The sequence below is a fragment of the Pyxicephalus adspersus genome, chromosome 4, assembly GCF_032062135.1.
Source record: "Pyxicephalus adspersus chromosome 4, UCB_Pads_2.0, whole genome shotgun sequence".
In the NCBI taxonomy this organism is placed as follows: domain Eukaryota; kingdom Metazoa; phylum Chordata; class Amphibia; order Anura; family Pyxicephalidae; genus Pyxicephalus; species Pyxicephalus adspersus.
In genome coordinates, this window is record NC_092861.1 from 70,164,829 (window position 1) to 70,178,425 (window position 13,597).

General features: G+C 35.5%; 1 protein-coding gene across 1 annotated transcript in view; it reads left to right on the plus strand.

Annotated features, from left to right (window-relative positions):
* The first annotated feature begins 693 nt into the window (after positions 1-693).
* Positions 694-13,597, plus strand: part of LOC140329794 (dynein axonemal heavy chain 5-like) — a 102,967-nt gene continuing 90,063 nt past the window's right edge. Inside the window, 10 exon segments of the mRNA XM_072410187.1 lie at positions 694-928; positions 2,909-3,060; positions 3,519-3,692; positions 3,827-4,031; positions 5,636-5,847; positions 6,777-6,979; positions 9,191-9,315; positions 9,598-9,721; positions 11,308-11,408; positions 13,203-13,356. Of these exon segments, the coding sequence (XP_072266288.1) occupies positions 707-928; positions 2,909-3,060; positions 3,519-3,692; positions 3,827-4,031; positions 5,636-5,847; positions 6,777-6,979; positions 9,191-9,315; positions 9,598-9,721; positions 11,308-11,408; positions 13,203-13,356 (1,672 nt within the window). The 5' untranslated portion in view covers positions 694-706.

Consider the following 13,597-nt stretch of genomic DNA (forward strand, 5'->3'; position numbering starts at 1 on the left):
TGATAACTTTATTTGCATTCATTTGATTTCTCAAGCCCTAAAGCTATATCCATTGACTTTAACTAGCCCCAAAGTTCATGAGATATTTTTTACCATTACAGTAATAATATCTGGACATGTTACAATTATTGTCTTATCAATACTGATGCTTATGATACAGTCACACCAAAAAAATAAAATGTCAGAAACAAATTTAGGCAACATAATATCAACAACTAATCTTTTGACACCCACGAATAGTAGCCCAAAAGAACCAATTAGTTTTTCAGGGTCCCTTGGTGAAATCTGTATATATCTGTCCTTCAAACTAAATCTAAAAGGCAATCCAAGTACACAATCCAGTAATATTCTCAAAATAGCTTTAGAATACGAATTGCTTTGAAAGCAGTTTACAATACTACAACAATTGATATGTTAATTGTTTTCTGTTTATCCTCTCAATTCATTTGCCTTCAGGGATATTCAGTTTGTGCTATGGGGTCCCATATCATGCACATGACCTGCAATGGCTAAAGTTTTGGTCTTTGTCTGAGAATATTATAAGCAGTAGCTGGCTGCCTTTCTAAAAAAGTAAAAAAAAAAAAAAAATCAACCATTCAGCAATAAAACCTATTTTTCACCTAACCCCATGTAAAGTCTTTCTTTGTTGTCTTACTTTTTTATCTTTATATTTTTATTCCAGACAAAACATGATGTTGATGCTGCTATGATAGAAAAAGAAATATTTTGTGGTGAAATCAAGGAAAACCCAGTGGAAAGTCTTAAATGCTTGCTGAATGAATTGTGTATACCTTTACTGAGGGCCCAGAAAGACTGGGGATCCTGCAGCCAAGAGAGTGTCTCTCATTTTCTATCAAGTCTGGAGAAACATGTTGCAGCTATTGAAGATGCTGCCATTATAAACAATGCAGAGAAACATCATTTGACTGTAAACTTATGCTTTATTTAGTTTTTTTTTACTTAGTTTGTTGTTATATCACTTTTATTTATTTACAATGCTGCTGTGTTCAATCACATATTATATAATGTTGTAATAATTCTATATTGTTTTATTTTTCAGTAGCAGATGAATATCACAGATATGAGTTCAAACAGTGCACATGTATTAGACATATAGTTTAGGCTTAGTCTACACGGACTGTTTCCCCAGCGTTTAACCTGAGGCTTTTAAAGACCATGTTTGAAGTCCCCAAGCATTTCAGTGGGCTAATCTACACCAGGACGTTTCCTTCAGGCACGTTGCTTGCAACGTTTAAAAAATCAAAACACTGGATAAACGCAAGAAAACGCAGGAAAGTGCATAAAAACATTTGAAAACGCTTCCATTGAACTCAATGGAAGCTTTTTTCAAGTGTTTTTAAGCTTTTATGAAAGCTTCCATTGAAAACAATAGGGGCTTTTATAAACGTTTTTAGCAGGACTTTGGACTCTGGAAGCCCCCTTTAATAAGGAGACTCCCAGATCTCCACCACCCCACCCTGGGAAATGAGTACAGTGGTACATAAAACTGCTTACTCATTCCCTCAAAAGGGTAAAAATATGTGTAAAAAAATTGGACGAGGCTTTAATGTTAAATTTTTTAAATAAATGTGTGTGTTTGTGTAATTATACTTTTTTTCTTTACAGGTTATCTCAATGACAGGATGATTTCCAGGGTTGCAATGAGCAGCCTCTCCATTCACCCCTAGTGGTCTGTGATTGGCAGAGGTTTTTACGTTTCTCAGCGATTCAGCACTAGACATGAATGGGGACACTTGTGCCCATTCATCTCTAGTGCTCTGTGATTGGCTGAGAAATAGGAAACCCTGATGACAGCTCAAGCATCATCAGGATTTCCCTTTCCTTAGCCAATCAGGAAGCAGAGCAGTCAGCGGAGGTCTGCTATGCTGACAGCTCCGCTCCCCTGATCACTCCCGCAGCACTAGAGGAGCTGTGACATGTGTTCTGTATCTGTAATACATACTACAGAGCTATACTACAGAGCTCCGCTGACTGCTCTTCTCCCTGATTGGCTGAGGAAAGGGAAATCCTGATGATGCTTATTTTATTTAGCATATTTGTCCCTCATTTCAGCCATATTTTTCCAAAGAAAAATGTCCAGCATAATTCTGCTGTCAGTTTCAGTCAGTTCCATTGACCAGTTCACTCGCTGTGAAAATCAAACGGGTTTATAACACCATGTACAGCTTTAAGGCATTCCCCTAAGCATGGTATTTGTGTATTTTGAATGTTGCCCACAAAACTGCATGTTCCGCACCTTTTTTTGCCAGTATTTTGCCCTAATATACCAATACGTGACTTGGTATAAGTTTTTAATAAGAATTTATTAGCAAGATTAAATCCCACCACCAGGTGTTTTAATGGAATTTGCCTCTAGGTTTGTTCCATAGAAATGTAAGCCTCGCAGAATTGCTAATCTTAATTAGTTATAAACCATTAGTTCAACTATTTGAAAAAAAAAGGAAAAAAGGGTGGTGTGTGAACATGGTAGGTATAACAATTTACGATTTATGGCTTTACTGTATAACCAATGCCCAATATTTTGATCTGTGTTGAAAACAAAATATGTTTATTTTCCTTATATTAAACAGCTAGCATCAGTCCCATATTCTATAATATAGGCTGTCTGCCTAATCTATATTGCATTGCAATGTATTTACTGTAATTCTCAGAATATAAACCCATGAATAAACCAACATTATTGGAGCCTGAGCTGAAAAGTTTCTCATTTCTAAGGGATTGCAAACAAAATCTAATTCTGACTTTTGGTAGAAAGATTTCTTCCTGTACTGGTTCTAATATATATGGTTTTACTTGCTACATTTCTGTAATGACTAAAAGTCTGGTTACTTACTGTAAACTTTAAAAATTATCTTCATTTGCTCACTAAATGTTTTTTTTTATGCAGATTTTGAAGAGACCACATAACATTATCAGCCCAGACCTTCTACAACAGAGATCTATGATGCTGGATTCAGAAACTGTCAATGAAAATGAAGCCGTAGTATCTGAATGGATTAAAACCATTGAACAGGTTTTGGTGGAAAGTGTAGATGAAAGGTATGAAATTGTGGAATAAGGATAATGGACACTCTTCCCTGTATAGGCAGTTTGTGCTTTTTATTAATGTGATATAGTAGTTGAAGATATATTTGAATACATATATTAATTTGTTTATTGTGTAATCACTACACTAAATCACATTAGCACAAAATCCTAATAACAGAAATCAGTGCAGCATTTATTTGCATATCTGTAGTTGAAATACATAGAATCAATAATTACACCAGTTCAAAATGTTTACTTTCTAAAATATATTATGGATATACTTTTTTTTCATCTTGAAATAGAATGATGTATAAATAATAATAATTTTACATCTCCTAATTTAAAATGACCAAAACATAACAAATCAATGCTGTTTTTTTAAAGTGCAAGTTTTTTAAAAATTTATATTACAATCTTTTATTGTTAAGTTTACATGGGGACTTCTCTAAATATAATCTCCTTGATTTTAGAGTTCTAGATATTGCAGCGACTCCTATGACTGAACTTCAGCGCTGGCACCAGAGACAGAAGATGTTGGGATTGATAACAGAGCAACTACGAGGAAAAGAATGTAAATCTGTTATTGGAGTCATAATATCTGCCAAATCCAAACTATTAAAGAAGTGGAAAGCCATGGACATTGGGTAATAATGTAACAAAGTATAATAAAGTAAAAAGGAAAGCTACTTTTTCCTCAAATGATTTTTGACTGATTTACAAGGATTTTTTTGTGAATAAAACGTTATTATATTATATTGTAACACTATATTTTATATAGCATTACAGAGGCTACCAATGCTACAAAGGACCGTGTGAAGTACCTGGAGGCGGTTTATCGTCACATAGAAGCATTGTCTCATGACATGGATCCAGCAAATCTCGTAAACAGCACAATCCCTGGCTTCTTCAGTGGCATACAGCAGATTGAAAACATGACAAAGTTCTTCTCAAAAAATGGTTATTTGGGACTTTTACTTACTAAGGTAAAATGTTATGAAATTGAAACTTTAATTACTTTAACTGTATATAATCCTATTTTTTTTTTCATTTGCAAAGCCACTTTGTATTGTGGCATTAAAATAAACCCAAATACCAGTTGGTCCTGACAGTCTTGCTTGTGTCTGCTAACTTTCTACTTCTTCCTTGTGAACAATTCCCATGGGTTCATGTTCATTGTGGTATTGACAGCCTTGACAGTTGACTTTTTGAAGGAAACAGTAGAGAGCCGTGCTATCAGGAAGCCATCACATCACAGGCCGATGCCCATAGCTCAGCCCTTTTGGTATGACTGTGGCTTCTGTCCATAGACATACAGTCTCTGCTTCCACCCCTCAGAACCCATACATAGTGTATTAAATATGGGTCAAAAAAACTTAAATTATTTTTATTTTTCATTTATTAAAATTTGTTTTTATTTTGTATTGTTTTCACATTTCCCACAGACATTAGCATGTGCCAAGTCTCATTAGAAAAGCTGCTGATTAGCTCTTCTGCTGCCTTAGCTGAGATTACCTGACTGTCTAATCAAGGTGTTGTGGATGGGTTCCTTAAAGTATTACAAAAGCTTATGTTTTTATATTGTTGATAGTGTTTGTTATGAGTGACAGTTTTAGGAACAATTGCTGCACAGACAGCCTGTTCTGTTCTATGGGGCAGAGAGGAGTGGGAGGTGAAGTGGACATTGATTTATAGGCCTGATTTATTAAAGCTCCCCAAGGCTGGAGAGAATACACTTTCACCAGTGAAGCTGGGTGATCCAACAAACCGGGGATGGATTTGGTCCAGGATTCAAAGCATTTGCTAGCAAATAACAAATGACATTGAAGAAATCCATTCCAGGTTTGCTTGATCACCTAGCTTCACTGGTGAAAGTGTATTCTCTCCAGCCTTGGAGAGCTTTAATAAATCAGGCCCAGTGACACAGCACAGCAGGGCAGGTTACTAAAAAGTACTGGGACTCCTCTACTGACATCAGATTTATACCCGAGGATCAGAAATGACAAAATTAAGAAAGTGTATTGATCTTGCAGATCAGGTGTTAAGAATGAATAACCAGGCAACTAACAACAATTATAATCACTTAACTTCTCTCACTTCAGTTTCCCCTAAAATGTATTTCACTTTTGTATTTTATATATGTTGTAGGTTAACTGTTAACAACAAGTTCAATATCTCCATGTTATTTTTTTGCAACATACATTAAAAACAGAGAGATGAATTTCAGTTAGTTACAAGATAAATTCAGTATTTAAATAATATGCGTTGACTGCGTTGCCTGAATAGACAGTGAGAATACTTGCAGTTATTGTCCGACTATTATTGTGGTTTAAAATGAGATGCATAGTTCTGCAAACAGCAACTGCAAATAACTATATATCCAGGTAGTTATCCACATTTATTACAGTGGAAGGGGGAAAAGGGAAGTGGTCAAGGGATGTGGATAGCCATCTGATAAATGCCTGGAATCCGCAAAACAACTATTATGTATGAATTTCCAGGCATTTGTACAAACCTCAAATCTCTAATATATTAGTGTGATGTAGGTCCTTGTTTCCTAGGTTTCATTTTGCTTACTTGTTTCTGCCAGGTATCAAATCAGTTAACACAGAACTGTAAGTTATTTCTAAAAGAAAGTCTCACGGCTGGAGGGTCAGAAGACGGACTCTGGTACATAATAAGAAATCATATGGTATCAAATAAAGAAGAATCTATTCCGACTGAGGCTGCAGAAGAGAAAGCTCCTAACAAAGATAAATACAAGTCATTTATGTTAAAAAACGGCAGTTCTTTTTATGAAAAGTGAGTAACAGAACACAGTAGAACACAGAAAAAACTGTCAGTATATATAAAAGTGTATTGAGGGGATCAACTTAAAATCCCTAATGCATGAACAGGACAAAATGTGCTATTGGGAATATTTTGCTTGCATTATTGTATATCGATCTGTGCAATATTGATAGATATGTTCAGTGTTCTTTAAAGTGAAAGCAAATTGACTAGTTGTGATAGAATGCAGTAAAAGCTTCATCATTTTTAGTTATTAAGGTCTAACCAACCAATTGTGAATACAGTAAACAAAAGTAACCAGAATAAGAGATGAACGGTACTGGGGCCACTGGGTGGAAAGCACAAATAGCAGAAAATTGGAAGTAAAGGGAAATCATACAGAGACCAATCAAAACCTAAATAAGGTTCCAACAATTATTATATTATCAAAAGCCAAAAGGTGTTTGCCTGCAGTTGAACTTGAAACTAGTATGTTTTTCCACCCACTGTGAATCAATGAACATTCAGTGCCCATAACCCTATTGCTGGTTGTTCTTTTGGACCAATTTGGTGGGTAATAACCATCACATACTGGGAGCACCCCACAAGACCTGTCATTCTGGAGATTCTCTGATTTATTTACCTATTTTATTTTATAATATATTTTATTTACCATTTATTTACCGATCACACTTAGGCCCTTGTCATTGTTGCTCAGATCTTTACACTTGCCCATTTTTTATTCTTCCAACATATCACCTTCAAGAACTGACGGTTAACTTGCTGCCTTTTATGTACCTATGCATGTGCCAGGTGTTACTGTAATAAAGCAATCAATGCTTTTTATAAATTCTTTAAATAGTTTTGAATTTTGGATGATCAATCTAAAAAAAAAAAACGTAAAAAACTTTTACTATCATATCCCTTTCCTATTTGTCTAATTTGTATGTTTTTTAATGCAGAATACAAGCTTGCCTTGCAGTGCACAACTGCTTTCAGGAGGAAGTACACCGATTACGTGATTGGCTGTTTGGAGCTCATGGGCTTCACCGATACTCCTCTCTTAGTTCTGTTTCCACTGCACCTGGAAGATTATCTTCCTTGCCGGCCGCCAAAACTAATAAAACAAGTCTGAAAATGCCACCATCACTTACATCTAGCATAGGTATTTTAATATGTTTTAATTGTGCTATTCTAAAAATATAACATCTGTCTTAATTCCCAACAACTATCTGTACACAAGGCCAAGTATATCAGACCAGAAATGTTTAAGCCATGTTGTTACATCTGAACATGTGGTATTGAAACCACTGTATATTGACATATATCTGTTTTTCATGAGAGTATATTTATTATTTTGTTTGGAATGTAGACATCAGTAAATGGTAAGTGTTTTTTGTCAGTGCTTGTGTTTAATCACTTCACTTAATTTGCAATAAGCTTTTGGTAAGGTGGTGGACTTAAGCTTCGGATGTAAAAAAAGAAAAAAAAGAAAAAACAAGCTTGTTATAGTGACCACTGTTTACCACGCATTAATAACATCACCTTTTGGCACAGAGGCTTCTTGCCTCTTCTCACAGTCTACTGCCTTGAGTATGTGACACAATATACTTATTGGCTGACATAATGTCCTGGATTTATTAAAGCTATCCAAGGCTGGAGAAGATACACTTTCTTTAGTGAACCTGGGTGACCCATTAAACCTGGAATCATTCTGGCCCAAGGATTGAAAACATTTGCTAACAAATAGCGAATAACCGTTACGAAATCCATTCCAGGTTTGCTGGATCACCCAGGTTCACTGAAGACAATGTATCTTCTCCAGCCTTGGAGAGCTTTAATAAATTAGGCCCAATATATGCATTGAAATAAAATTGATTGAAATGATTTTGAATGTACAAGTTTCAAGTGAAAGTCTGTGAAGTATTTCATTGTTTTTTCAACATTTTTAGATACATTTTTCCATTCTTATGTTGAATAATCATATTGCAGTTTAATGTCTGTTAGAATAATTTTTAAAGCATCAGTTTTGTTCTTTGTAATGTTAGACTGTGTGGACTCTATTTATGCCTAATATTCTCCTGCTGTGTGAGCATGTAAATCTGGACATCTAATTATGAGTTCACATTTGCATAAATCCCTTGAGCAGTAACAGAGACAGCAGATAAAGAGACAATGGAAATCAAACTAAATGCAAAACCAGAATGTGACAGGAAATGGTCAAATGATTGTGCTGGAACAAAGCACGCCAATGGAAATTTAGTGCTTGTCTGCAATGATGTCATTGCTGTATTTAGTAAAATGTATATGGGAACCTTTATTATCTGTCAGAAGTAATATGGATAGTCGCTCACTCTGTGCAAAAGTAGAAGGTTAGGTGTGTATTATAATTGCAAATATTATTAAATTAGTTGGTAAAGAATTTTGTATTAACCAAGTTTATGGAACCACATGAAAGTAAAAGAAAAAAATATAAAAGAAAACACCCAATGTATATAAAAAAGGTACAGGAAAAAAAAGTGAATCCCCAAAATATACCAATATTACATTCTACAATTTTTTTTACTGAGATGAGTCGTATGTTCAGAAGAGGACTGAGCTTGGGGGAGCATTTTCCCCCTGGGCTAGTACTAAGATATGTTGGGTGACCCAGGGATAATGCCATTAGGACAATGATCAGAGTAGTAACCACAATCAGTGGCACCCTCTGAGCATTACATAACTACCTGTTCATTCATGTCTGGCCAAGGGAAGTCTTCAAGCATTGACGTCCTTTGCAGCTCATTTTGTCATGTGACAAAATGGCAGCAGCTGCAATGAAAGCTTTTGAAAAAGATGAGAAAAGATGTGTACCAGTAAACCATATCTTCAAGAAAAATCTGCATTTCACCATCCCCCCCCCACACACACACACACATTCTACCCATTAAATGGCCAAGAATAAATTGCCCTGATACACATGAACCTATATGGAACAGGTACTAGTCCTACTAACCAGTTCAAAGGTTCTTGTAAGGATAATAGTGCTGCCTACTGACACCATTACGATATAATTGCAGTTGCTATGCTAAATATTATAGGTACAGGTGGGCAGTTGGCCTAATTGTAGGGGCTACTCCATTTTGAAGCCCTTCACATTACATTGTTGTTTGTAAACATACTTCAGCATTTGATAAACTGGATAGTGTCCGCGAGAGTTCAAAGACTGGCTAAAAGGTCAGATAGACTGGGTAAGGTCTGGTAGACAATTATATAAAAATTGTTGTTCTTGGGTTTGGATACAGGTTTTTTTTTAGCTTTTTGCAATAGTTTTACATTAGGAAGGAGGATTCCAGTTCATCACAAATTCTGTTTGTCTGCAATTCATTTGTTTTAGACCAGCAGCAGGAGTATCAAAGCAGTGGTGTGGCTATAACAGATGATGATATAATTATGTACCACTTGGAAGCTCTTAGCATCAAGCTTAAACAAACTCTGGACATCATGGAAAAGTTGCATGAGGTAACATTTTACTTATGGAAAAGGCAATGGTTTGTAAATTTAGCTATTAATATGATGATGATGATAGATATTTTTTTAGGACCAAGCTAAATAACTAATGCTAAATAACCATTGTTTGAACGTGTGAATTTTATCAAGTTACACTTTTTTAGTTTTTTTTCCAGCTATTTCTATATAGGTTGAAGTTCATAACAACAACATTGTTTAAAATTATATATAGTCTTATCAGTGGATAAATCTATTTTAGAGATTATATTTTAGTGTATTATGTATGTTTTACAGTATAAAATATTGTCCAGGATGACACAAGGTCTACGAAAGCCTCCTCAGGAAGATCTCATTGAAGATGATAACAGTGAATCTGGAAGCGTCTGTGTAACCACAAATGAGGAAATTAAGGAAACAGGTTAACTCCAGTTAGAGTTTCTTGATTTTTTTCACAGACATATATTAACAAATAACTGTTGATAGACCTTTTTGATATAAACTGCATAAACTTTTAGGTGGGCCCTTATTGAAATAAGTTTTGAAATTATGCTTCCATGTACATTTAATAATGAGATTTTAAAAAAGTGCAGTCTTTAGGCTAAAAATAAAAATAATTCATCCTTGTTTAAATATCATGTGCCTGCTTGGCAAGGGTACCTTTCTTGCACCTTTTGTCCAAATGTCCCTGGATGGGTAAAATAGAGCTTGAGGTCACAGAGTGTCACAGGTGCCAACAGGCCCAGCTTGGAAGAAAATTTGTTGTGATTAAGGAGGACCCAAGGAATGGGTGATCAATGGAGATCAGATTGTTTAGCAGAGCTTGTCAGATCTGACAACAAGCTATGGTTGAGAGACAAACTTGGTGAGCAACAGGTTGATAGAGACAAACGCTGGACAGGAGACAAGCCAGGTCATTAATAGGTAGACAAGATACAAGCTGTCATCCAACAATCATCTATCACAGCTCTGTCCGTAAGGCTTTCTGATGGTAACTCTAGAATCAGCCGTGTGCCTCTGAACATGCAAACTTGCAAGCATTGTGCACAGGCATATGTGAGTGAACCCAACTGGAAACAATTCGAGGATTATGGTTGCATTCAGTGTAAGCACATGTTGTTGCGCCAAATGGTCTATTGTAAAAGTTTGTTTTGTCAATATGGGGAAATTAACACACATAAAGGTTGTTTGTCAAAAAACAAAATCATGAAAAAATGTCAAATTCAATTTTTTTAAGACCAATTTTTCTGGTGATACTCATATATAAAACACATTTCATGCCATGATATTTCAGAAACTAGCTCTATGTACTATACTCTTTGTAATATGAGAGCATACCTAAATTAGCTATTCAGATTATATCCATTCAGTCAGTGCCTAGGTGTAAATAAACACATTTTTGAACCTTTCCACTTCTTTAAACTAAATTGAATGTCTATAAGTAGCCATTATTATTTGGAAACTTTAACAGGTCAGTTCTTAGAAAAATCTGATGAGTGACTGGCTAAAGGGTTGTAAATGAACTCTGATTGTGAGTATTTAAAATGTATTAGAAAGAATCTTTCCTGCTGCTCTCTCCTTTGCCTGGTTATGATCATTTTTTTTCTACCCACATGCTTTTTTCAGACAGGATGATCAATGTGAGCAGGAACGTGATCTGTCTCAGTCATTCTGTAATTGCATTCCAGCAAACAATTTCCTAAACACAGAAAAACAAAATCTAATATACAACAGACGGGAAATTTCATATTTAAAACAAAATACTGTATGCAGAACAAAATGTTTTAAATTTATCACATAGAGTAAGGGCCAATCACTGGATTGCTGTATACTTTTGGAATTTTTGGAAAATTGGAAGAGTTGCTCACACCAACCAATAAGATTTTTTAATTTTCCCAGTGAACACAAAATAAAACTAAAGGCAACCTTCACTTTTTTTCACCTTTAATATATTTTGTTTTTTTTATTTTTGTTTGCTTTTGTGTAAATTTTGTTTCTTGTTTGTAGATTCCCAGACTGAAGCTGTCCCTCACCACCCGCAAATACTAAGGCAAAATGCCAGTTCTCCTGGGAAATTGCACACTCTTGTTGAGGAGGATGAGGCTCAGGTAAAGAGCTATTTCACCTTTTCATTCAAAAAACAATTTGGTATCATTTTACTTGTTTTACCCACTACATTGCAGTTTTCCTTTGTTATGATTGGAGTTTTGTTATGATTTCAAAAATTGGTGCAAACATGCGTCCAGGAACTCTAAAACTCAACCAATAGAGTCTTCCTAGGTGTCAGTGCAAAGCACACTGATCATGTGCAGCCATTCTATCAACTAACAAGAATTCAGCCCACCATTCCTACCAATATGAAACACAGACTGGGACTTTTGTTCACATTCTGATTCTTGTTCTTGATGAGGGCAGGGAGGGAGTGTGTTAGGTAAGAAGACAGATTTGCAGCTTTACAACAACCTTTACAGCTAGAAGAAATAATTTTACGGAAGAAATCCAGTCTCTTTGATATAGAGCCATAGTCATATTGAGAGATAGATTGAGATTTACCTCCTGAGAGTGAGGGCTTCCTTTGTCATCCTTATTAGTAGCTTCTCAGTGCTGCTTCTGCTGTCTCATAGCACAGTGGGGCAGAAACCACACTGATCTTCACATATTTTTTTCACCCATTTAATAAGAATTTTTCTGTGTTTACCACAGTTTACAGTGAGAACACTTTACAAAAATACTCACCACACACCCTGCAGTTGTCATACTTAAAATTGTTCTGTATTTTTCACAGTAGACAGCAAATCTATTACTCCCATATACACTAGTCATGATACTGAGATTTTCCACCCCCACACTCACACTGAATTCAAACATCACTCTGAAAAAGGTACTAACCACATTTGTTTAAATTGAAAAGACCGGTGCCTGCTATTCAATTGCCGCATCTCTCTGCAAACACTGGGCATGATAAAGTTCCACCACCTTCTTCGAGATTTTAAAGATTAACAGTTGATGGAATAAGCTTCTGTAACAGTACTTTGTAATGAAAATTATAATTCAGCCCTCAAAAACATTATAAAGTACAATAATTTTACCTTCTCATTGCCTATCTCAATGTCATATTGGCTCAGGGAGAAAGGTTTAACAGAATGCCATGGTTATTAAAGAAGTTAGCAATGAGAATGTATAGATAATACACTAATAAACATAACTTTCAGTACATGTTTCATATTTTCAGACCTGAGTTAGGGCCTGTAGGTTACAATTGTAACATACATTCCCTGGTTGAAACCCTATAGTTTGTCTACTGTCATCCTGATAGCTCAATATGCACTCTAATAACTTGTAAATTGTGACTTTTGCTTGTATTGTGTTAGTCTTTGAAATATTAACAGGAGTTGGGTAGCAGTAGTTTAGATAGAGACTTATAAACCCCAATTTGGAATGCATTTGGATCTGCAGCACTGCTAATGATTCTCTAGCTACAGATTTACAGTATGCGCCCCAGTGCGCCCCAGTGCTAGGAAGCCAATGGTAGAAGAACACCTCTGCCAGAATTATGTTCAACTGTGAGTGACCTGACATGCAGGATCCCTGAAGTAGAGGGACATGGCTTGATGGAGACATCTGCAACCAATTTTTCAATGCCACTTCTGGGTCTTCAGTGTAATTAAATACTTAAGAGGACCTATACTTAGCATTCCTACTTGCCATTTTTGGATAGAATGTCTTCTAGGTTTTCACTGCATGCTGCATGGGATAAAATGTAGTCTTACTAAAAAATTCAGATTATTCTGTATGGCTTTACGATAGTATTTTTCATATACAATAAAAAAACAGCATATAACATAATGTCTAGATATGCCTGCATCTTATTAACTTCCTGGTGTTGACTGACACTTTTCCAGATGTGTACCGATGACCCCTACATGGTAACAGTTCCCTCTGTGAAACATTCTGATTTTCCTCACAAAGCGCCATCTGACTTAAAAATTGATGATCCCTCAGAAGATGAAGAAGACACTGAAATGATGCTTTCAAATGAGGAAAAACATATGCTGGGTATGTCTCAGGAGACCTGCATTCTTTGAGTAAAGTGGTTTACACAGCTTACAAATACCATATGAAACCTATTATGGATTGACTTTCTTAAGTGTAACTTGCACTTCCTGATCAAACCAATATTACATTATTGTGTTTTAGTGCATTGTATCATTTGTTTATTTAGTGAATTATTTATTCTTTAAATATTAAGAACTGCACATAAACCATATTGTTACGGTGACATTTTTGTAGTTAGATG